Source organism: Chelonoidis abingdonii, chromosome 15 (assembly GCF_003597395.2).
Source record: "Chelonoidis abingdonii isolate Lonesome George chromosome 15, CheloAbing_2.0, whole genome shotgun sequence".
NCBI lineage: Eukaryota > Metazoa > Chordata > Testudines > Testudinidae > Chelonoidis > Chelonoidis abingdonii.
The window spans coordinates 30,305,515-30,331,776 of NC_133783.1; the positions used below are offsets into that span (position 1 = coordinate 30,305,515).

Consider the following 26,262-nt stretch of genomic DNA (forward strand, 5'->3'; position numbering starts at 1 on the left):
TCATGGTTGATCCTTGTACAACACATGGAGGACTGTCAGACCTATTACCAGACCTTTAAATATTACCACTATTCCATAGCATTAATGCACTGACTTGTAAAATGTGAACACTGGCTAAAAATGAATGCTGTTTCCATAAAGTCTAATTCTGAGTCCATTCAATAAAACACAGAAAAGTAAAGAGAAGGCTCTGGAGTGTAAACCTACCATTAAATTTAAGACATATTGAAAAGATAAAAGAAAATTCATTTTTTAAAAGTCTCTTTATTTTCCTTCACCATTATTGTTTTACAATACAAATATCACCTTGTGAATACACAATAACCCTATAGAAGATAACTCTGCTTCACATAAAATACAGAATGGATATCTTCTTCATTCTTAAAAATCTATTTTGTTCTGCACATTGGCAAGGATATCATAGAATACTTCCCCAAACATACAGTATGTATGGTAGGAGTGAAACTTAGAGGTACATGCAGCTTCTGCACAAATATATTTTAAAGATAGATTATTTTTGTTGTTTGTCAACAACATTTTCATTAAAGGATGGAGAAACTATTCAATTTGAAGTCAGTAATCATCTGTAAAACTCCTGAAAAAGTGAATCCATGGCTGTTGTCTTGACAGTTAAAATCCAGTTACAGAATAGATAATAAAATCAATTTAAATCTTATATTTTACTATGATCTGCCCACAATGTGTGAACAAGATCTGAGCCTTTGATTTGTTTTTTCCCTACTAATAGCAATTTCAACACTTTAAGTAAATTTCCAGTTTAATTTAGTTATAAATGTAAAATTTATTAATGTATACAGTACATATATTTGTGTTTTCATGGAATATTTTATTTTAAATAAGAACATCTAAGACTGCCTACTGACCATACAATCAAGACAAGAAAGGCACTAGAAACATAGACAAATCTCTCTCTTCCAAGAAGCATTTTTTATTTTAACTCTCTTTTCTCTGACATGTAAAAATCTTTTTAAATTTAGTTTTCATACATATTTTGAAAAATAAAGTTAGGAAATACTTAGAAAATCACTTTACAACAGAATACTATTTTTTTTGCATTTTTTGACACTGTCACTGCAGATCTTACAAAATCAAAAGTTACTAAACCTTTCTGTGCCTTATCATTTTATTTGTAACATTGGTGTAACAGGTAGAAAGAGTTTTAATTTTTCCCCAGTCAGGTATTTAGAAACCTTCATATAGACATTTGCTAGAAAATGGCTTACAGCCCAATCTTTGGGGCAAGAGATATGAAAAGTATGTTTTCCCAAGAAAATAATATGTTTTATTCCCAGATGTGACTGGAAAGACCGGAACATATGATATAAAAGTTTTCATTTATGCTGTTGCATCATATACAAAGGAACATGGTGATGGGTAATGTAAATCCCAAATCTATTAACAAGAAATGTATACAGTGCATGATAAGTTAAATTTTCTTTATTGTTGTCCAACGCAGATCCTTTGGAGAGAAAAAAAGATCACAGTGCTTTCCAGGTAACTGAATTGGTTAAGTCAAGGAAATGGTTAAAAGATAAAGGATTAGGAAGCAGTTCACTGTTTTATGGCATCTTCTCTCATGGAGTTCTGAGCACTTTGGACAGTTCCTTTCCCCCTACTTTTAACAGCTGTTATGTGTCATTCACCAATCTGCTGTATTTAGCTTGTCTACCGAGATGCATCACCGGCCAGGGGAAGGGCCAATGGTAAGAGCGAGGTACAATTCCTTGAACATTCTTTTCGAAGTACTGGAAGGGCCTGTACCACCACACCCGTGCAAGGAGGTTGGTTTGGGAAGCTTCTTTTAGCACCTGCACAAAGATAATTAGGAAAAAATAATTACAAACAAGCACAGCAATTTCTCTCGTTACTTTAATGCGCACTGTTTGCCACCATCTTCTGCAATTCTCCACAAATTTACTGTTTCAATTTACATAGTACCTGCCTTCTATCTCTACATTTACATTAACAATATGAACAGATACTAAAACCAACCTACCTTGACAAAACTTCAGCTGGATAAAAATAATTATTTTTCACGTGCAACCTATCCACTGCCCCCGAAAAACTCTCCTTCCTTCTTCCCATGAAAGTCTGAACAAACAGAACATGTCCTAACAGTCAAACTGCAGCTCTATTCGCCAAGTGAGTAAGCAAGTTATGGATTTGGGAGCCCTATGAGAACTCTCTGTCCTCTAGGGGTTGTTGGTTACACAGGAACAGCAAGTCGCAACTGTCAAGAAGTTGTCCTAGGTGAGAAAATTTTTATAGATAGCTGGAAGATCCAAACTATAAAGAACTTTCCAGATTAAAAGAAACATCTGTAACAATACCACGTATAAAGCAAGCAAGTTTTATGGAGCACAGGCATGCTTCTTGTGTGAAACACGAATAAATAATTTGGTGTTCAAGCAATGTAGTAGATAAAGTTTCTGCGTGGTTAACCTTTGGCTTTTCAGCAACCCAGTCTGGAGGTTATTGAAGCATGAATGACTCTGAAGAGATTGATACCTGAAGGGGAAAAAAGTTACAAACTGGCAAAAAACACACACTGCTTCTGGAATCATCTGGGAATCAACACCATCTAGGGTTGCCAACTTCAGGGCATGTCTACACTGCCCCACAGCTTGGACTAATGGGTGGTATCAGTGCTCCCCTGGTAAATGCTCCCCTGGTAGAATCTGTGGGAGCAAAATTAAAGGTCCTGAGATAACGCTAAAGTTGCATCAATGAGAACTCGGGACCTTTACATTTGTGACTACGGCATTCACATGGGGGAGTTAACAGTGCAATACTTTGGTGTGTGCTGCTAATCACACCACTCCTCAGGCTGAACTGTGGGGCAGTCTAGACATGTCTTCAGTAACAAAAGAAAGACACACCCCAAAACAATTAAAGGGGCTAACAAACGTTGCCATAACCTCTTTTTGTTTTCCCTAATCCTCAAACACTTCTTGACTCTTGTCTTGGGTCAACTTAAGCCAGCTATAGTTCAACCAGGTCAATTTTTGGACAGACACTGAGGCAGCACAGCAACCATGTTGTATGGGCAAGCACCATATTAGCCCAAGTAGGAAACATAAGCAAGTGGCCCTGTCATAAGCATAAGTCCCAATTCTGAACCTTAGTGTCCAAAATGTGGGTGCCTAGCATAAATCCTCTAAGCTTAATTACCAGCTTAGATCTGATAGTGCTGCCACCAGCCAAAAATTCCAGTGTTTGGGGTTTTTGTTTTGGCTATCCACTCTGTGGGGGGGGTTTTCTTCCCCCCCAAAACCTCCCCTCGGGGGACACCAAGACTCAGATGCGCCTGAGTCTACTACACAAGGGAAATAACCCACTCCCTTCCCACTCTTTACCCTCCCTCCCAGAATTCCGCCTGGGTACACTAGGAGATTTCCCTGCTTCCAATTCCTTGAACACAAACCCAGAGAGATTAAGTGTCTCTCCCCCTCACCAGAGGCTATGCAGATTCAAACATAGTCAATTCTACAAAAGAGATTCCTCCTTCGTTCCTTAGCCTTAACAGAGAAAAACAGGTTTTAAAGAAGAAAGCTTATATAAAAGAAAGAAAAGCCATAACAACTGTTTCTCGTATCAAGGTTGACAATATACAGGGTCAATTGCTAAAAGAAAATTGAATAACAGCCTTATTCAAAAGATAACAATTTAAAACATTCAGCAACTACGCACATGTAAATACAAAAAAACATATATAAAACCTATTGTCTTCTACTTTTATTACACTGGAAACAGAAGATTAGAAAGCCCGGAGATAGATCACTCTCATAGCCGAGAGAGCACAGACAAAGACACAGACAAAAGCACACACCCAAAAAGCCCTCCCTGACGTGAAAAATCTGGTTTCCTGATTGGTCCTCTGGTCAGGTGTGTGGTTCCCTTTGTTAACTCTTTACAGGCAAAAGAAACATTAACCCTTAGCTATCTGTTTATGACACCCATATAACAATATTTAATTTTCATTTTATCTCTAGGCTCATAGGCAAGATAGACCAATTCCAGTGAATCCAGGTTAGAAATGGGAGACCTTTATCTACAGCAGATGCAGCCAGCACAGCTGTGCTAATTTCCAAATTGCATATGGGCTAATGCTGAACCCATGAGAAAATGATATATTGTAATAAAAATAAATAAATAAATGAATACACTGCTACCTCGATATAATATAAATTTGGATATAATGCGGTAAAGCAGTGCTTGGGGGGACTTGGCTGCACACTCCAGTGGATCAAAGCAAGTTCAGTACAACACAGTTTCACCTATAACATGGTAAGATTTTTTGGCCCCCAAGGACAGTGTTATATTGAGGTAGAGGTGTATATGGAGATACACCTATCTCATAGAATTAGAACAAGTCCAGACTCCTGCCTTCACTAGCAGAACCAAGTACTGATTTTGCCCCAGATCCTTAGGTAACTCCCTCAGGGACTGAACTCACAACCCTGGGTTTAGCAGCCCAATGCTCAAACCATTGAGCTATCCCTCCCCCCGGGTCTCAGTAATACAGTAAAAATAGAGGTATAATCCATGATTATGGATGACAATAACCATATTACCAATTTACCTGGTGTTATATAGAATTAACTGTAACATAGACCCGTTGTATTGTGCCTCTGAGATAAGATTCCTGACCGGGCCGGCTCCAGGCACCAGCATTCCAAGCAGGTACTTGGGGCGGCAATCTGCAAGGGGCGACAGTCCGTGTGTTTGTGCCCTCAAGCAGCATGCCAAATTGTCGCCGTGGACGGCGGAGGCAGTCCGTGTGCCGTTAGGGTGGCACGTGCGTTTTGGTGGTGGCGGTAATTTGGCGGCAGCTTCTACGTTCAGCTGTCCGCGGCAGCACACCTTCTGTCTTCCGGCTGAAGACAAAAGCTACTGCCGAATTGCTGCCGCTGCGGAAACAAGCGTGCCGCCCTAATGGCGCACAGACTGCCCCCACCGTCTGCGGCGGCAATTCGGCGCACTGTTTGGGGTGGCAAAAACAGCAGAGCTGGCCCTGTTCCTGACAAGACTACAGAACTAATATCACACACCTAGTCTACACCATAGAGATTATCTCTTCCTATCTAGTGTTCTCCTACTCTTCATGAAAAGGACTGAAGGACCCAAGTCCTTTGAAGTCAATCCTGGGCCTCCATATTCCCAAACTGTACAGCACTGCTATTCAATCAACCTGAAATGGCTAATGAAGTATCATAGTTGCTGCAGCTGGATGCCGAGCAAGGACACTCAAGACAAAGTGAAAAGGACATTTAGAGAATGATATATTCCTCAGCTGAATGTAAACTCAATAGTCCACAACCATCGCTACTATATAAGTTTTCCATCGCAAAAGAACCACCCTGTCAGGGCCGTGCCAGCTGGTATTGTCACAGACAAGATTTAATGGATTACCTTTAGTCTCTATTCCCAAGCACACTTAATGATTCCCAGAACCAATATATGCAGATATATCATCACTGTGAAAACTGAAGGACAGGATAACCAATGTTTTTCTGTGAAACAAAGTAGAGCACTTCCCATAACAAGACTTTTGTGGTGTAATTTCCACCACTGCGATTTAAGTTAGGTTTACTGCTCCCAGAAAAATGAATCAATGCATTTTGCAACTGTAAACTAGTGAAGTGAAATCTATCAGTACCAGGTTTGTACTACAATCTAAAAAGTATTATAATGCCTTAAGCTTGTATTACTTTTTATATTATCAACTTAAAACAACTTTGCTGCTGGCATTAATTGTCAAGACCATATACTGCCATCTTTTCATGTCATAAACCAAGATCTAGAGCTTTCTTTTCAAACTATATATATTTCCCCCTAGTTAGAAGCTTTGGGTATATACTAGAAATGATGGAACATTGCTGATTCACAGAACATTCATACTTCAGCACTGCGTGTAGGCCCTGAATAAGCATGCGCTCAAGTGCTATTGTGAACTGGAGCCATAGCAGGCATATAAGGAGAGAATGTGTTGAAATGATACATAATCAGGATCTCAATTTTCCACGTATAATACTTTTACACTGACTCATTCTCTTAGATCAAAAGAGACACCATTCCTATCTTAGATTTTATGAGGATCAGCAAATAGTTTTGAGTAAAAATAGGCACTAAATTTTTGCCCAAGTCTGAAGTCAGTCAATGGCTTTTCCATTTAAACCAGGACCCTACATTACTGAGTCTTGGCAGACTAAATTTAAAATAAGTCAGTCAGTATTGGTATTGGTTTAACTCTACAAGACCCTCAAACACATGACAGTAGCATTAAAATGATGAGATTTTAAAACAAAAATAAATCATTTAGGTCTGTCTCCTGATTTTTGAGCATTAGAGTTGTAAAAAATCAAATTTCTCTACCCACTCCATATCCCTCTCTGCTTCGTCCCACATTTCTGTTATTTCTTTCTTTCTGTGTTTCATATTTCTGTCTCCCTCCTGCCAGCCCTCTCTTATTCTTCAGATCACTACATCCTCACGCAAATTCCACCCTCTCCTGTCTGGACCACACATGACGAATGAGGGCAGCCTGGCTTCTGTCCCATTATTTTCAGTGGGAAAAGGACAGCCATCTTTACTAGGTGCAACTTCACTTCCACTTGCAGATGCTTTAAGACAAAGGCTCCTTTTACTCAGAGCAGCCTGGCTTCAGTCCCATCAAAAGTAATGGTGGCAGACATTTTTAAAATGGCTAAAAGTGCACAAGCAGGCTACAGAACATCTGGAGATCAAGAAAAGCTTTGCCCCTCTACAAGCCCCATTAAATTATGAATTGTGCTAATACCATAAGAGGGAACAATTTTGCTTTCTTCACATTGCACAAAATTCAAAACCACACATCCTTCAAAAGTGAAAATTAAATAAAAATGAAGGCAGACTGCTTGTTTGGGGGCAGGCTTTCCTACATTTTTGGTAACCAAGATAAGAGTGATGGAGCCCCACTGGCAGGGAAGAATAAACCTGTCATGTGTCTCTGCCATCTCTAGAAGTTCTGTAGTTTTTTATTTTAAGTGTTCTGTACAAGTTTGGATTTTAGGAATTCTTGAGGTTTGTCTTCTGTTCTCTCCCGTAAGGCACGATGTGAGGGAAGAACAATCCATTCATATTTCCTGGTTAAAAGTCTCAAAACAACATATCATAATTCATCCACTGACGTTCTAAATAAGGAGATGAAGAGCCAAGGAGAACAAAATATTTGGGGGAAAACTCACTTGCTGATTGGCCATTGTGTGATACCACCAAAAAAGTCTTGTAGTGATGTAGTAAGCCACCACCACATCCACAGTGTAGTGGTCATGCGCCAAGAGAATACAGAACATCCCAATTATGCTAAGAGCCCAACAAATCCAATGGTACCACCAAAGTCGCCGAGGTGAATCTGAAAGCAAGAAAAATAATCACTATTTAAATCACATAAAAAAGTGTTGATAAATTAGTGTTTTAAGTAATGTTATTACTCTGGAAGCCAGTAATTTATAATTAGAAACAGGAGCTTGATAGACAACAACTGGGCACATGAACTGCACAATAAGACTTACTGTAATGGCTGTAATTACGTTACCCTAAAGTATGGGACAGGAATGATCTGATTGCAAAACAACAAAATAATTAATGTTTACTTCTCAATTTGAAAAGTAATTAGAATTTTTTTTTAAATGTATTCATAGGTGTGTGTGTGGGGAGAGAGAGCGAGAGAGAGACTGGCGTAAGATCTGATGCCTGAACCAGTCATCAAAGTTAAGGCATGACATGAAACAAAGTCAAGCCATGTATTACAGCAGATGCTACAAGTTTACTGTCTGATACATGACTTTAGCAAAAGTATTGCTAGTGTTGCTAAAACAGGCTCCTAAGAAACAACAGACACTGGGTATGTGTGTAGACACACACTAAAAAATTAGCTCAGGTACATCCTGACATCAGATAAGAGGGTTTGACAAAAGTGATAAATAGGGATGTTTTGCCAAGATGCCTGGAATAAGATACAAGAGGAGGTAACAAGCAGATGTCATGAAACACATAAGGTGGTACACAAATTGCTAGTCTACAAATGTCAGGGTACTTCACCTTAACCCTTCATGTGGCCTAGGGGACAGCAAACTCTGGCTGCTGACTGCCACTCCTTTCCACTGAGTATTTGTGTTTGTGTACTTGTAACCACAGAGCCAAGGCGCTAGTCCTGTGCCTTGAGAGCAATAAACCTGGCCGAGTACCTTTGTCACTGAACAGTGCATGTGGTCTTTCTTCAACGTCTGCTGAACCAACTCTCTTTGCAGGGCTGGGATAGCATACGGAGAGAGCAACATGCATGCCAACTGACAACAGATACTAAAAAAAGGAAAGGCTAATTGAATCCTCAAAAAATTACATCTGTGACTATTTGGCTAGTTTATCTCAGTCTATAAAAACAGAAGCATTTATAAAGTACTGTGAGATTGTAATTATACATACTACATGGCTACTGTAATTCCTTTTTTCCTATATCCTCTTCCCTGCCATTTTGTGTGTGTACACATGTACACTTTTGGGCCTGATCATCCCTTCAGTTATATGCACACAACTTCCAGTATCTTTGGGAAAGTCACTTAGGGTTTTTTTGTGCCACATTTCCTATTCTGCAAAACATGTAAGCTGATATTTACCTACTAAATTGATGTATTGTGAGACTTGTGTTTTAAAACTATTGAAATACTTGGATCAAAAGCACTATATTCAGTGAGTGAGAAGTATGTTTTATATCATGTTCTCATCAAAATATACTTTGATAAGAATGAATAATCCAAGTATAAATCATACAGTAGTGTTTTATTCCATTTTCACCTGTTTTCATATTCAGTAAAGCACATATTATTGGCTTACATTACTGAATAGACTTGAACAAGCTGGGTTTTTCACTCTAATTATTTAATAGATCCAGACAGTGAACATTCTTTAATCATTATATATAAAATTAAATTCCATAAACATTGTAATGAACTTACACTCTTTGATAAATAAATATGTAAGTGTCAACATGACTGTGTGGCCGCTGTAGAGATAGTCACCACACATGTTGTGGGATCCTGTGATAGATAACCCCCCTCCAGCAAGCAATTTCATAATCCTCCTCAGGTGAGACTCCCAATCTCCAAAGAGCTGGTGGAAGAAGAGAAGAACATATTAACCAAGGTTATTTCATACTGCATTAAAGATATGAAAGGTTAACACAGATTATGAGAGAGGGCAGTACCCTACAAGGTGTCAAGAATCTCCAATACAATGCTGAACAGGCCTGACTCCCATTGATGCTAATAGGACTTGAGGATGCTTACTAATTTATGTGATCAAACCCTTTATCATGGTAACTTTACATAAGTTATTTAATTAGAACAAAAAAACAATTGGTTCCAAAGACTACTGCCAAATATCTTTGGGGCATAACAATGAGACTTTAAGACAAAAATACATAAAAATGGTGAAAAAATAAAGGAATTGTTTTGGGATTACAAAATACAGAAAACACTACTGGGATGAAAACGTATGCCATGTTACTCTAATTAAATAGATTTATATTTTCTAAGACAGGAAACCAAAATTATGGAGACTTCCCTAAGAAAACCAACTGTCAGGGACTTCCCCTTTCTCTGCAAATAGCTAATGGTTTGGAGAGAAAAGGAAACTAACAAATAGTCAGACCTTAACTCATTCACTTTCAATTAAAATAATCAACATGACATATCTTTTAGGTGTTATATTGGATCAAAGCAACAACTCCATAGGTACTGCCATCTAGCAATTAATACGCCATGATTTTAGAGTGCTATCAGTTATGGTAACACTAAAATAAGTAAGATGAAATCATTTTCTCTGGTATTCATAAATATTTATACGTGCTGCCATTAAGACATTCTTCTGCAGATGTTTTGCTAGCAACATTCAATATTGTTCACAACTGTAAGGAAAAATTATTCTAGTGGGAGCTTTAAATTCAGGTAATTGTTTAGTTTTCTCAATGGGAGCTACACAGCTATAGCTGAGAATGCTTTGTAAGCCCTGTAAATATATTGTGGAATCCTGGGAAAGCAGGAAAACTCCTAGCAAAACAGCTCTTCTCTCTCTTTTACAGCTACATCTCCAGAAAATAGTGAAGTGGTCACTCTTTCTCACAGATGAATGGCAAAGGAATTAAGTCAACCAGGCAAATAATTTGTACAGCAATAGCAAAATGTCTTCCAAACTTAGCTTTTTTTCTAAGAATGAGACAAAACCCTGAAGCTAAGGTCAGGCAGTCAAAATACAGAAAAGACGGTTACTCACCTTTGTAACTGTTGTTCTTCGAGATGTGTTGCTCACATACATTCCAATTAGGTGTGCGCGCGCTGCATGCACGTTCGCTGGAAGATTTTTACCCTAGCAACACTTGGTGGGTCAGCAGGGTCGCCCCCTCTTGCGACGCTGTTATGGCGTTGGATATATACCCCTGCCGAGCCAGCCGCCCTTCAGTTCCTTCTTGCCAGCTACTCTGACAGAGGGGAAGGAGGGCAGGTTTGGAATGGATATAAGCAACACATCTTGAAGAACAACAGTTACAAACGTGAGAAACCGTCTTTTCTTCTTCGAGTGCTTGCTCATATCCATTCCAGTTAGGTGACTCCCAAGCCCTACTTAGGCGGTGGGGTCAAAGTGAGATGTCGCAGAATGTAGAACTGCTGAGCCAAATGCCGTGTCATGTCTGGATTGTTGTATCAATGCGTAACGTGACACGAAGGTGCGGACTGAGGACCAGGTAGCTGCACGACAGATTTCCTGGATGAGTACACGAGCCAGGAAGGTGGCAGATGAAGCCTGAGCCCTGGTAGAATGTGTGGTAAGGTGGCTCATTAGAACATAAGCCAAGTCATAGCAGGTGCGGATGCACGACGTCACCCAAGATGAAATCGTCTGGGAGGAAACAGGTATCCCTTCATACTATCTGCCACTGTGACCAAGAGTTGGGGTGTTTTACGAAAGGGCTTTGTTCCCTCGATATAAAATGCAAGAGCTCTACGGATATCTAGGGAGTGCAGTTGCTGCTCTCGGTGTGATGAGTGTGGCTTTGGGAAAAAGACTGGAAGGAAGATATCTTGATTGATATGGAATGCCGATACCACTTTAGGGAGGAAGGCCGGATGTGGTCGCAGCTGTACCTTGTCCTTGTGAAACACTGTACACGGGGGGTCCACCGTAAGAGCCCGAAGCTCGGAGACTCGTCTTGCCGATGTAATGGCTACGAGGAACACTGTCTTCCAGGACAGGTACAGCAGCGAGCAGGTTGCCAGTGGCTCAAAGGGAGCTGCCATAAGTTTGGCTAAACAAGGTTGAGGTCCCAGGTTGGGGCGGGGGACCTGTGGGTATAAACGTTCCAAGTCTTTGAGGTACCTCGAAACCATGGGGTGAGAGAAGACCGAGCGGCCGTTCTCCCCTGGGTGGAGATGGCTGCCAAGTGGATCTTTATTGATGAAACCACTAGGCAGTGTTGTTTTAGGGACCAGAGGTAGTCAAAGATGGTATGAACTGGTACCTCGATGGGAACAACATTACGTTGGCCACACCAGCAGGAGAAACATTTCCACTTGGCCAGATGTCTTAACCTAGTGGAAGGTTTCCTACTACCCAAGAGTACTTGTTGTACCGAGGCAGAGCAATATAACTCGGACTGACTTAACCACGCAGCAACCATGCTGTGAGGTGAAGAGACTGCAGGTCTGAGTGGTGAAGTCGGCCGTAGTCCTGAGTTATGAGATCCAGGCAAAGAGGTAGGGGAATTGGGTTGGTCACCAACTGGTCACCAGCCTCGGCCACGCTGGAGCGATCATGATCAGATGGGCCCTGTCTCTGCAGAGCTTGAGCAGGACCCTGTGAACCAACGGGAATGGTGGAAAGGCATAAAGTAGATGGCTCGTCCACGGCATCAGAAATGCATCTGAGAGGGAGCCCAGGGAGAGACCCTGGAAGGAGTAGAACTCCTGGCATTTCCTGTTCTCACGGGAGGCGAACAGGTCTATGCGGGGAGAACCCCACTTCCGAAAAACAGAATGGATAACGTCCGGACGAATTGACCACTTGTGAGACAGGAAGGATATGCTGAGGTGATCCGCCAGAGTGTTCCGTACCCCTAGGAGAAAAGACGCTACAGATCGATCGAGTGGGCTATGCAAAAGTCCCAAAGCTGAATAGCTTCCTGACAAAGGAGGGGGGAATGTGCTCCACCCTGCTTGTTTATGTAAAACATGGCCGTTGTGTTGTCTGTGAGCACTGAGACACAACGGCCTTGTATATGCTCTCAAAATGCCTGGCATGTAAGGAGGACTGCTCTCAGCTCCCGAACATTGATGTGCAAAGACAGTTCCTGAGCTGAACAAAGGCCTTGAGTGCGGAGATTCCCTAGGTGGGCTCCCCAACCCAGGGATGACGAGTCCGTTGTCAGGGCCACTGAAGGTTGAGGTGGGTGGAAAGGCATCCCTGCACAGACCAGGTTGGGCGTTAGCCACCAGGCCAGAGAGTCTAGGATGCTCGGGGGGATCGAGAGGATCATGTCTACGCTGTCTCTGCCCGGCTGGTATACCGATGTGAGCCAAGTTTAAAGGGGATGGAGACGTAGTCTGGAGTATTTGGTCACGAACGTGCAGGCCACCATGTGACCAAAGAGTGTGAGACAAATGTAAGCCGAAGTCGTTGGGAAGTTCAGTAGGCTTTGGATAATTGATCCCATTGCCTGAAACCGAGGCTGTGGCAAGCAGGCTCTGGCGAGATTGGATTCCAGGATGGCCCCAATGAAGCTTATTCTCTGTGTGGGAACCAGAGTGGACTTCTGTATATTGATCATCAGGCCTAATCACCTGAATAGGTTCTTAACGATGCCCACATGACAGGTTACTTGGGCCTCGGAGGTCCCTCGAATAAGCCATTCGTCGAGATACGGGAAGACGTGTATCCAATGACGACGGAGGGAGGCAGCGACTACAGCCATGCATTTTGTGAATACCCGTGGGGCTGCAGAAAGGCCAAACGGAAGGACCGTAAATTGAAAATGTCAACGGTTGACCACAAAACGGAGGTACCGCCTGTGTGGTGGGAAAATAGCGATGTGAAAATAGGTGTCCTTTATATTGAGGGTGGCATACCAGTCTCTGGGATTCAAGGACGGGATGATGGTCCCCAAGGATACCATGCGGAACTTCAACTTTATCATGAATTTGTTGAGTCCTCGCAGGTCTAGGGTAGGTCTTAGACCTCCCTTTGCCTTGAGGACTAGGAAATAGCGGGAATAAAATCCCTTACCCCTTGAGTCTTTCGGTACCTCCTCTATAGCGCCGATGGCAGAGCAGCATCCGTACCTCTTGCAAGAGGAACTGCTCATGAGAGGGGTCCTTGAAGAGGGACGAGGATGGGAGACGGGGAGGACGAAATAAACTGGAGGTGGTATCTCGATTCGACCGTGCGTAGTACCCAACGATCTGAAGTTAGTTAGGTCCATGCAGGGAGGAAATAGGAGAGGCAGCTGCAAAAAGGAGGAAGAGGATCCTGGGAAACAACCGGTATGCCGTCCTCGGGCGTCCCTTCAAAAGTTTGGTTTGGGTCCCACGGGGGGTTTGGGGGGATCCTGATTTTGACCCCCTTGGGGTCCAGACTGCCTTCTGCCATTGCCTCAGCCGCGCCTTCTGCTGAAGTCCTGTCGCAGTCTAGGCGGGAGGTAGGGGCGGTGAGGCTGGGGACGGATGGACCTGCACTGAGTCACTGCTGTGTGCATTCCGAGCGAGCGCATGATCACTCTGTTGTCCTTTAGGCTTTGCAGCCTAGGATCAGTCTTTTCACAAAATAGGCCTTGGCCTTCGAAGGGCAAGTCCTGTATAGTTTGTTGTAACTCAGGTGGAAGGCCTGACACCTGAAGCCATGATATTCTCCTCATGGCGACTCCTGAAGCCAAAGTCCTGGCTGCGAAGTTGGCTGTGTCCAGTGAGGCTTGGAGAGAGGTTCTCGCCACCTTCTTTCCTTCCTCCAAAACGGCAGCAAACTCGCGGCGGGAGTCTTGGGGAACTAGCTCCGTGAATTTTCCGACTGCCGCCCAGGTGTTATAGTTGTAATGACTAAGCAGAGCTTGATGGTTTGCCACCATGAGTTGGAGGCCTCCAGCAGAATATACTTTACGGCCCAATAAGTCCATGCGCCTAGCCTCCTTTGACTTTGGAGCAGGAGCTTGCTGGCCATGGCGCTCCTTTCATGGACCGATTGGATGACCAGAGAGCAGGGTGCATGTACAGGTACTCGTACCTCTTAGAGGGTATCATGTACTTTCGCTCAACTCCTCTGGTCGTGGGTGTAATAGAGGCTAGAGATTGCCAGATGGTATTGGCGTTTGCCTGAACAGTATGAATAAAGGGCAAGGCCACTCTTGTGGGGGTGTCAGCTGATAAAATATCCACCACAGGGTCTTCTATCTCCTCCACCTGAAGATTCATATTCTGGGCACCCGCCTCAGAAGATCCTGATGAGCCCTCAGGTCAACTGGGGGAGAGCCGGAGAAGGATGTCCCCACCACCGCCTCATCTGGAGAGAAGGAAGAGGAGAGGCCAGGTACAAGAGGGTCCTGCGTGGGCTCTTGTTCTTGGGCGGTGTCAGGTTCAGGTGGGACCTGAGAGTCTGTCGGCGGAATGGGCACTTCATCCACACCTGCAGGAAGGGGGCGGCTTACAGTCGCCTCTGGCACCCGGTGTTCAGATGGCACGGAGCGTGATGCCTCCGGGGGCGCACCTTGGGCTTGATGATATGCCTAAGGTATCCAAAACAACCACTGATGAGGCCCTTGTTCTTGAGCTGGCGTCTCCTGGAAGACTCGGCTGGGCACGTCTGAGTCACGGTCCTGTGCATAGGAAGCACTGTCCGCGTGAGATGACACTGAGGTGTGTCCAGATGGCCAAGGAGGAGCTGAGAAACTCTGGGAAGAGGCCATGTCTCTAGACAATCTCTATCTGTGTGGCTCCGGAGAACGGTGCCATAATGATACCGAGAACAAGACCAGGACCTGCGACCGTACCGATACTGGGAGGCTGACCGGGATCTCGAAGCTCGACGCCAGGAGTGGCTGTGAGAGGCACAGTGCTGGGAACGGTGCCACGAGCTGGACCAATGCCAGGAGTACCGAGCCAGCAAACGGGACGGTGAACGGTGCTGCGAGTGCGACCGGTACCAAGATAGAGAGCAGTGCCAGGACTGTGAACGGCGATGGACCGAGAGTGCCGGTGGGATCAAGATCGTGATCGGTGCCTCTCAGCGGTGCCGACGGAGGGTGGTTTCAGTAAGGCAGGCTTGCCAATTGACTGTATGACCCGCACCGGTGATGCCGGGGGTTGAGGTAGTGCAGATTAACTCCCTTGCTGTGGAGGAGGTCTCCAGCATCGGGGGAATAGTGAGCTCGACCACAGCGTGTGCCGGGGAGCTTTCAGGCACCGGACTCAATGGCCCTTGTGGGACTGGAATCAACGGTGCCGAAGCTGGTGGTGCCGCGGCAGGTGTCGGTGCTGGTGCTGGGCGGTCCACCGTAGGCGGATGCTCCGACTGTGGCGCAGGCGGCACCAAAGCAGCAGGAGTCTTATGATGCTTCTTAACCTGCAGGGAGAGCGAGTGGTGCCGAGCAGACATCGGTGCCGGCAACGGTCAGTGCCGAGGGGCCTTGGCTGTACTGGGACGATCCAGAGCCAAAGAGCGTTTCACCCTGACGTAGACTGTTCAGCGCTCGGTGCCGAGGGTGGCGGAGTGAGAGCTGCCTCCATAAGGAGCTGTTTGAGACGAAAGTCCCGCTCCTTTTTCGTACTCGGCTTAAAGGCCTTACAGATCCGGCACTTATCTGAGAGATGGGATTCCCCCAGGCACTTAAGGCAGGCGTCGTGGGGATCTCCCGTTGGCATCGGCTTGTGGCAGGCTGAGCAAGGTTTGAAGCCCAGTGACCCGGGCATGAGCTCCGGTACCGGGAAAGGGGCTAATCCCTGAACCCCTCGCAACTATATACACTAACTATATTATAGAAAACGACTAAATTTAACTACAATTATACAGATTATAACTATATACACAACTATTAGTAAGAAACTACGAGTAGGCTAGGGAAGTGGAGATCAGCTAAGCCGCGCTCCACTGCTCCAACGACTGACATGGGCGGTAAGAAGGAACTGAAGGGCCGTTGGCTTGGCAGGGGTATATATCCGGCACCACTGCCGATCCACCGAGTGTTGCTAGGGTAAAAATCTTCTGACGAACGTGCACGTGGCGCACGCACAGCTAATTGGAATCGATATGAGCAAGCACTGGAAGAAGAACTGCAACTGACAGATTAATCAAATGCATATAGTCTTGCTTAAATCCAGTTCCTAGAATACAGGTTTTTTTTGGAGCTACACTGGTTTCTAATGGCAAACAGTCGTGTTTGTGGAGAAAAACAAAACAAAACACAGGTTACATTACTATATGAGCTATCATGCAACTTACTTATTTCTTCCAATGAATAATGGACCAATGCAAAGCAAAACTCACAAAAATTCAAACGCCTAACAGCAATGGAATATAAACACAATAGCTATAAAAACATGGAATCGTTTCCTGTAGCACCATAAAAGCCTATACACTGAATGCCACGGATTGCAAAAATGTACTTTACATACCAATGTCTCTTCTCTTTGAAAAATCTCATCTAACAAATATTCTGAAGCCCAACACCTCCACAAAAAATAAGTACGTTAAAACAGAAATCAAATTATTCCAGCTACAGACTGCAATTTTTAGGTGTTTTCATTACATCTGGTAACCCCCTATTTTCCTTTAAATTCATAATGATAAATTGTAAACAATTAAGATGAATTAGTAACAATGCTGTTCCTACAGAAATTAATCCCATAGTAAATTGGATGAGTTGTCCAATTTAATGAACTTCATCAAACAGTAAATACCACCTTAACATTCAGTGTGGTCTGAGAACATCTGAAATTTGACACAATGATTTCTGCATAAAGAAGAGCTGTAAAGCTTTATAGTTCTGGTTAACCATATTCCCCTATTATTACCCACCCCTCATATGGCTACCACCCAATGGATCCAGTATTGGAAATGCCTCCATAAATTATAAATGCCTCCATTTTCAGCTCTGTTGTATCATTTCCACAAGTTGGCTCAAACATAAGCAAGGAACATAGGACCCTGGTCATATTTTCACTTAGTGCTACACAACTGCGCATTCACTCACTGTGTGGGCTGGCCATTTCCCTCCGGCTGTGGAGCCAGGCTACCAAGGCACAGATTTAATACAATTCAGTGCCTCCTTTACCAGGCTGCTGAGTGTTCAAGAAGGTAGAGCAGATCTCACACAGAAGACCAGGAAACACCATCACTTATTGGCTGCTGTTCACTATTCCCACCAATGCAGAAAAAAACGGAAGGCTAGTGCCTTAGCTGTCTCCTGGAGAAAGTCAATCTGTGAACTATCTATACCTTCCCATCTCCCTAAAAAAGGAAGATAAAACCTGTGTCCATTATACTACTCTGAAGAATGACTGAAAACCCTATTTTTTTCCAGTAACTCCCTCTGCAGCAAAGACAGGGAAAGAGCAATTTACCCAATGGTTTATGGCTGGAGAAAATTCTCCTGCCTATCACAAGTGTTCAGATGCATTGGGATGAATAGGATGCTTAAGGTGACTATGTGGAGAGGCTGGGGAGACTGATTAGAGAAAAGAAGAAAGAGGGTGACTGAGAAGAAGTGAAATTACTGGAGAGAAGAGGAGTAAGAAACGGAAAGATAATAACTGAAGGAATGGAGGAGACAATACATCGAATGCAAGGAAGGAGAAATAGGTGGAGGGGAGAGAAAGTGTTAGCAAGGGACAAACAAGTAATGAGAACTGAACAATGGTATAAGCCAAACATTAATAACTACAATATGAAGGAAAAGTGTGATGTGAAAGACAGGAAAGAAGCTTAAAAAAAAAAAAGTCAGAGTGGCAGTGTGTTGCTTTCAAAACCATTTTAATAATAGAAAGATGATTGCGAAGTACTACCACAAACTAGACACATTCAGACTATTTCCACAAACAAAAGCTTATTAAAAACCAGTTAAAACTGCTATGGGAAAAACATATCCACACAAATGCATAAAACAAAAGAACTTCCAAGTTCTAGAAAACTTGTTTATAACTTTAATGTTGTGACTGGATGTTAAACATACTCCACACCTCTCCAAAGGATACAAGAGACTCACCAAATTCATCCAACTCACACTGTAAATAAACGCTTAACCCTTTTCAGCAACACTATAATTTATATATATAGCAGACATAAATGGGAAAGTGTATGATGTGTTCTTCTTTCATGTGGGAAGTATAAGTTTGGAGTTAAGGTTCAGCATTGCAGTGCCTCCCTGCCCCCAGCATGAAGCAAGAAACAGTGTACAGGCTCCTCTGACCTCTGGTGAAGCTCTGGTTCTTCAGAGGCTTACTATCTCCCTCAAGCGTCAGCTAGCTCACTGGAGTGGAAACCCTGTCTTCCACCCCAAGCACAAGGGATTATCAATGAGAAGGACAGAGATGACCCATGGCCATCTTTTACAGTTAGCCCCTTCTTCTCCGCATGATTCCTACTGTTGATCTCCATCCACCTATGCTCCCTGGAACACATGTATGCATTGGAGTATCCATATCTCATATCTGTCCTGGGACTGTGCTTCCCTTTCACTGCCAGCAAATCACAAGCAGTTTGACTGTAAAATCTAAGAGGCCTCAGAACATTAGTTTCCACTTTTCATTTTGAATGAAATGGAACTAGTGTAGCCCACAACGCACATACACGTTAATTTACTACAATTCAAACAGTAGGTGGAAGGGCCAGGTGGATTTCCACATATCTGACTGGGTTTATATCTCTTCCTCTTGATGTTTACACTATCTATACAATGGATGATTTAGGTTCAAAGATACTTCTGGAGAATTTTTTTTTTTTTATTTTGCCTTCGGAACGCACCAGATGGCAAATATATTTTTTTTAAAAAAAAAAATCCATTTGTGAAGATTCTACTCCCCTTCCAAACAAAAGTTTTTGCTTCTTCCCGAAGATCATTAACTATTTTATGGAGTGTTCATAAGATATTGCCTGGGCTGGTCACACTTGCTAGGGTAACTCTGATCAGATATTTGCATTCATTCAAACGAGGCCACTAATGGAAGTACAGGGGCACATTAGTCACTCAAAGAAAAGATTGTATTGCATGCCTACAACCTACTTGGAAGCATAGGATCCAACATCTTAGTATATTAACCAGGATCTAATGGAGGAGTGTAGTAACCAGATAATTCTTCATGCTGTATCTTAATCTAATTTTAAAGAGTTTCACAGCCTAAAGTAACCATGGTAACCATTTAATAATTAGAACAAAACGTGTACTACTTACATCAGTAACTACTGAATACATTTGTCTTCTGAAGACTAATATTCCTTTATTTTAGAGCTTATTCTTGTCTTAAAAACTGAACTGAAGGCATGAATTATACTTTTCAGACAGTTCTAATGTTAAGGATCTGTTTAGTATCTTTCATGGTGATTATAAACACTTCCTGCATTATCCATAAAAGCCTAGAATGCTCCCAAACACCAAATTGTTTCTTTCAAATTATGTCTGACTCAGATAAGGAGATGACAAGGGATTTTGGGAATTGAAAATGTTCTATATTTTACAAGGAAGTCCTGTAGAAAGATCAAAGAACATACCAAAACTCTGCAGTAATGGAGTACTAAGCTTGTTAGTCCTTGTTATAAAGGTCACTTAACACGTTGGCAAACCTGTCTAATTTCTGTTGAAATAAAGAACGTTCCTTTTCAGAAATGGCAGATTTACTCAGTGTGGAATTATAGTATCTGGTTTCTTTTTGTATTTATAGTGGCTCACTGTTTAACTGACTGATCACACATGTTGCGGATTTCCCGTTCTCATGTCCCTCCCATTCCTCCATTTACAAAGACTTATGTTTCCAAGCAGCCACATACGATTTGGCAAAGACTACACTGTTATCATATAAGCAGTGCTAATTTCCAACACTGGTCAGCACACCCACTGGAACATTTTCTCTTGGAAACCAAAGATTTTGGGTTTGTCTACGTTAAGAACGTGTCAGCATTTTTCTGCCTCTGTGCAGTTCCACCCATAAAAGAACAGTGGTAATACTAGTGTAAACTAGGTTAAGGGGTGTTAGAATTTTAAGATGCCCTGCCAACTAATTCTGCTCTGTAAGCGGAGTTTCACCAATATAGAGAAACGTGGACGAAGCCATAAAGAAATTCTACAGGGGAGGTTTCAAACTGGTTGATTAGACTATTTCTCTCAAGCTTAATAATGACCACAATTAACATCTAGGCTGGCTAGGGATAGGAATGCTGTGGAATAGCGAGCACTACAGCTTGTCTACAGTTTTTGTATCACTTAAATTGTATTGGTTTCAAACTGGTACAGTATAGCCCCCCCAGTGCAGATCCAATTATACTCATATAAAGGTGCTTATAGTAGGATAGCTAAGCATTGTAAATTTGGGGAAGTAAGTAGAGCTTGATGGGAATTTGCCAAAAGAAAACCATTAAAACAGAAAATGTATTGCCCACAAAATCAATTTTTTTTGAATTGGAAAATTTGTTTGTCCAAGACCCTTTGATTTTCTATTAGAAAAATGGCAACAAGATAGTTCTTTGTGACAGTTCGATACAAATTGGAAAATTTCACTTTGTTTAACTAATCTGAAATGCTTTGTTTCAAATCAATTCAACAAAACATTAAACTGCCTTCCCTACTAGTGCATTCCCTCATGGGACCTACAGGTCAGGCTTTCTGGAGGACTACAACTCCCACAATGCCTTCTGGACTCCCATTTGATGAAACTGTAGGGGAATCGTGTGACTCTGCATGAATCGCATATATAGTCCAGGTGTGAAGCTGGTCTATGGGGAAAATAGAGACCAACAGGCTCTCAAAATACAACTTCCATGTTCACCTCAGTGGTGAAAGAACAGGTTAAGGATCATTTAGAAAATCTAGACATGAAAAAGTCCATAGAGGTGGATCTAATGCACCGGAGGTTGCTGAGGGAGTTGGCTGATGTGATTGCAGAGCCATTGGCCATTATCTTTGAAAACTCGTGGTGATCGGGGGAGGTCCTGGATGATTGGAAAAAGGCAAATATAGTGCCCATTTTTAAAAAAGGGAAAAAGGAGAATCCAGGGAACACACTGGTCAGTCTCACCTCAGTCTCTGGAAAAATCAGATCCTCAAGGAATCCATTTTGAAGCACTTTGAGGAGAGGAAGATGATCAGGAACAGTCAACATGGATTCATCAAGGGCAAGCCATGCCTGATCAACCTGACTGCCTTCTATGTTGAGTTAACTGGCTCTGTGGATATGGGGACAGCAGTGGATGTGATATATCTTGACTTTAGCAAAGCTTTTGATACAGTCTCCCACAGTAAATAAAAATATATAAAATATGGAGATATACCTATCTCCTAGAACTGGAAGGGACTCTGAAAAGGCATCGAATCCAGCCCCCTGCCTTCACTAGCAGGACCAAGTACTGATTTTGCCCCAGACTGCTAAGTGGCCCCTCAAGGATTGAACTCATAACCCCAGGTTTAGCAGGCTAATGCTCAAACCACTGAGCTATCCCTCTCCCCATAATACCTATGTACATAGCACTTTTGTAAGCAAGTTAAAAAAGTATGGATTGGATGAATTAACTACAAGGTGGATACAAAGCTGCCTAGATCATCAGGCTGAACGGGTTGTGAACAATGGCTCAATGTCTAGTTGGCAGCTGGTTTCAAGTGAAGTTCCCCAAGGGTCGGTCCTGGAGCCAGTTTTGTTCAACATCTTCAATAATGATCTGGATGATGGGATGGGTTGCACCCTCAGCAAGTTTGTGGATGACACTAAGCTGGGGGGAGACGTAGATACACTGGAGGGTAGCGATAGGGTCCAGAGTGACCTAGACAAATTGGACGATTGGGCCAAAAGAAATCTGATGAGGTTCAACAAGGATAAGTGCAGAGTCCTGCACTTAGGACGGAAGAATTCCATGCACTGCTACAGGCTGGGGACTGACTGACTAAGCGGCAGTTCTGCAGAAAAGGGCCTGGGGATTACAGTGGATGAGAAGCTGGATATGAGTATGCTCTTGTTGCCAAGATGAGTAAGGGTGTATTGGGCTGCATTAGTAGGAGCACTGCTAGCAGACTGAGAAAAGTGATTATTCTCATCTATTCAGCACTGATGAGGCCACATATCTGCAGTACTGCATCCAGTTTTGGGCCCTCCACTACAGAAAGGATGTGGACAAATTGGAGAGTCTAGCAGAGAGCAATGAAAATGATTAGGAGGCTGGGGCACATGATTTACAAGGAAAGGCTGAGGGAACTTATCATATTTAGTCTGCAGAAGAGAAGACTGAAGGGGATTTGATAGCTGCCTTCAACTACTTGAACGGGGGGGTTCCAAAGAGGATGGAGCTAGGCTGTTCTCAGTGGTGGCGGATGACAGAACAAGAAGCAATGGTCTCAAGTTGCAGCAAGGGAGGTCTAGGCTGGATATTAGGAAAGACTATTTCACTAGGAAGGTAGTGAAGCACTGGAATGGGTTACTTTGGGAGGTGGTGGAATCTCCATCCTTAGAGGTTTTTAAGGCCCAGCTTGACAGAGACCTAGCAGGGATGATTTAGTTGGGACTGGTCCTGCTTTGAGCAGGGAGTTAGACTAGATGACCTCCTGAGGTCTCTTCCAACCCTAATCTTCTATGATTATATGTGGCAACGTACCACAATGGGGAAATACAGTTTAATGTCGAACTAACTTGCAATGAAGTATCCTACCTGAGTTCAACCAAAAGAAATGGAACATTGTGATTTCAGGAATGATGAAAGAGTTTGTTTCAATTGAAAAAGCAGAAAACATTTTAATATTTCTGAAAATAAGTTTTTGGGAATATTTAATTCCATGAAAAATTTTCAAATGATAACTTTTCAGTTCAGGATGAAAACATAAATGCTGAAATACCGGAATTTCCCATGAGATAGAAATTTCAAATTTTGGTCAGCTCTAGAAATAAGCTAGTGGTATATGGCACCTTTACATCAGTAACTGCATCTCCTTCTAGGATGTACAGATTCCACTAATCTCAGTAAAAAAAAAAAAAAAAAAAGTCACCCCCAATCAAAAGTTAAAAATTGATACAAACACTAAAAATTAGGCCTGAAAAGGGAGTGCTTTGCATTGTTCAACAGCTAGCACTCGAGTTGACAAATTCGCAGCATTGACGATCTGTGAAAAAAAGTCCCTGCCATTTCAGCTTATATGAGAGTTACAATCAAGAAGGCTGTTCACAGTTATTAAGGATCTCTGGCGTGTGGAAAAAGGAAAACAACCCAGAAGCTACAAAACGGAATTGCAGTGAGAAAAACTCACCTTTGGAGAGCAGTTGAAATGCATACCGGGTACTGGCAGTGTAGTTACATACATCGTAATACACCGATATAGGTATAGTGTGCCAACTATACAGAAAAATCTTCTGCTAATAATAGACCTGGAGACAAGGAAAAAAGTGTCATTCTAAGGAAACAAATTCTACCAAGATTTGTCTAAAAACCATGAAAGGCATCAGTCTAGAATATAATGTTGACAATTCAAGCTCAAGCTTAATAATGCTTTATGCATCTACATCAGCTTTCATCGAAGAATATTAAAAAAATCTTTGATCTCCCATTTTACAGGTGCAAAACAAACACAGAATGCAATTAAGATTACACAGCAATTCAGTGGCAGAATTAAGAATAAACCCTAAAATTTCTGCCTTTTAGTCCTGTGTTCTAAACACTAACCTATGATCCCTTCCTACCACCATTCCTTATAAATACAAATAACTTGTAGTTTAAAGGTAACAAACAAAGCCAGTCCAAAACTAACGTAGGTTTCAAGCCAGAGGCTGAATTCCTTTAATCTCCGCAAATGGAAGTTATTTACAAATTTTGGAAGTTCTCTGAGATACGTGGTCCATATCTGTATTCAACACATGGATATGCATGAGCATGCATCCGAGTCTGGACATTTTAACGAGTGGTATCCACTGGTCCTCGTATGTGCAGTAGGTCTCCTTGTGCTTCTGAGTGAGGAGGATATAAAAGGTAGTGATAGTTGACATCCCCTCAGTTTCTCTTCTTACAGTGAATCCAACCAGACCAGAAGCAGAGGGGACGAAAGGCAGGTAGCGGAATACAGGTAGGGAGTGGACAGTAGACCTCAAGTCTTTTAATGAATGAAGAGTCACTCATTTTCTCCTTAAACAGGCTTGACTCATCAAAGGGAAGGGCCTGCATAGTATTCTTCAATTCCCTGGGAAAGCCTAAGGATTGTAACCAAGTATCTCCCTCATAAAAACACCAGTGGTCAAGCTTCTGGATGCTGTATCTGTTGCATCAACTTCAACTTGAAGAGCTCTTTTTGCCACCAACTTGTCCTCCTTTAGAAGGGTCAGCCAGCCTCGATGGGCTCAGGGAAGGAGTGCATCTCTTATGGACAGTCCTTGACAGGGATCTGTCCTTGTGCCCATGAGAATGCCCTTCATTCTCATGGGAAGTCCTGAAGGAATTGTCTTTGGAATTTGAAACTGAAGGCTATGCTCCTAAGCATGTGCTCATTTATTGAGGCTGTTGTACAGGAGGGTCTCCCTGGCCCAGATCAGAGGGGTCTCAGGGCCTTCTCCATTAAGGGTTTCCTAAGGTGAAGCTCACAGGGTTTGCAATTTATTGGTGGAAATGATCGACAAACGCAGAAGAAATGTGTGTCTCACCCACAAGTAGAGACAGCATTGGTGTTCGTCACTGACAGAGAAGGATCTAGTGCAGGAGATGCAGTTTTTGAAGCCTGGGACTTTGGGCATAGACCCGGACAGCAGGGAGGTAGTTCCCAGTCCTGGGAGCAAAGTACACAAACTACACTAAAACTATAGCTGTACTAATCTAAAAAGAATAACTATATACTATTTTATCTGCAGGATCTTTGAAAGCTGAAGAAAGAGAGGACATTGAATTCTGACTCTGGACCATGCAGCAGTAAGGAAAACTGAGGGGGCATCAACCTGTACTGCCTCTTCTACTCTTGCCCAGAAGCATGAGGAGACCAACTGTGCATATATGGACCAAGACACTGCTTGTTAAAATCTCTGAACTCAGGTGCATGCTGCATATGTGTACCCACATGAGGAATGCATATAGGAACCAGCATTTGAAGAACTGGAGGTTTAAATACCATGGATCCACAGTGGCCTCATGTAAACACAATCAGTCACATTTTAAAATTTACTTCTATAATTACACCTGCAAGTTTGAGTGTGAAAACCTGATCATTAGCTGCCACCCTAATTTGAATGAACAAGTGCAAATTCATGTTAAACATGAATTGCAGGCTTTGCAAGTACCAACTGCACACAAAATACAAGCATAACTTTAGATTACAGGTTTAGGCCAGCCCGAAGTTTGGCCCATTTAGGCTTCTGCTGCCAACTTTCAATGTAATTATAGTAGTATTAACTATAAGAACAGTAGCACTAATATTAAATATTGGCAAGCATATATATGATCCATCAGGATTAAAGCCCCACTGTGTTGTGTAACAGAATCACTCAGATATTCTCAAAAACAACTGATAAAGAGTAGAGGAAAAAAATTTAACATAGAAAGAATCTGAAGAACTGATACGACCTTGTTAGTTACATGTTATGTTGGTTTTTCTTTTGCAAAATAATCAGCATTTAAAACTGAGGAAATGATGGCAAACTAAGCTTGCAGTTTCTTATCCAGTTAAAAGTAGAATGCATGAGTAAGATAGAACATTATCCTTTTCCCCATACTGTCTCTACTTGCCATACCAGGCCCCAGGTACGTTATTCTATAATTATCTCACTTCCCACAGAATACTTTAAGAGAAGCTGTCTGCAAGAAGGATCTATAGTAAACATATTAAAAAGTTATCCCTTCCCACTCTTGCTGCTCTTCTTTCCTAAAACTGTCTGTTAAAGTAAAAACTATGTACTTAAGTAAGGATTCCTAAAGTATTTACTTGTGACTGCTTTCAAATTTCATTGTTTAAAAGGACGTAATCCAGACAAACATCTAATACTTTTTAAATAAGTAAAGTTTCAA

General features: G+C 42.4%; 1 protein-coding gene across 8 annotated transcripts in view; it reads right to left on the reverse strand.

The window, feature by feature from the left end:
* Nucleotides 1–246: 246 nt before the first annotated feature.
* SGMS1 (sphingomyelin synthase 1) overlaps nt 247–26,262 on the reverse strand; it is a 210,789-nt gene continuing 184,773 nt past the window's right edge. For all 8 annotated transcript variants that reach the window (XM_075072672.1, XM_075072670.1, XM_075072671.1 and 5 more), the window contains 4 exons: nt 23,531–23,648; nt 9,018–9,171; nt 7,248–7,414; nt 247–1,829 (listed from right to left, as the gene is read on the reverse strand). In XM_075072672.1, the coding sequence (XP_074928773.1) occupies nt 1,650–1,829; nt 7,248–7,414; nt 9,018–9,171; nt 23,531–23,648 (619 nt within the window). In that variant the 3' untranslated portion in view covers nt 247–1,649. The remainder of the gene's footprint in view (nt 1,830–7,247; nt 7,415–9,017; nt 9,172–23,530; nt 23,649–26,262) is intronic.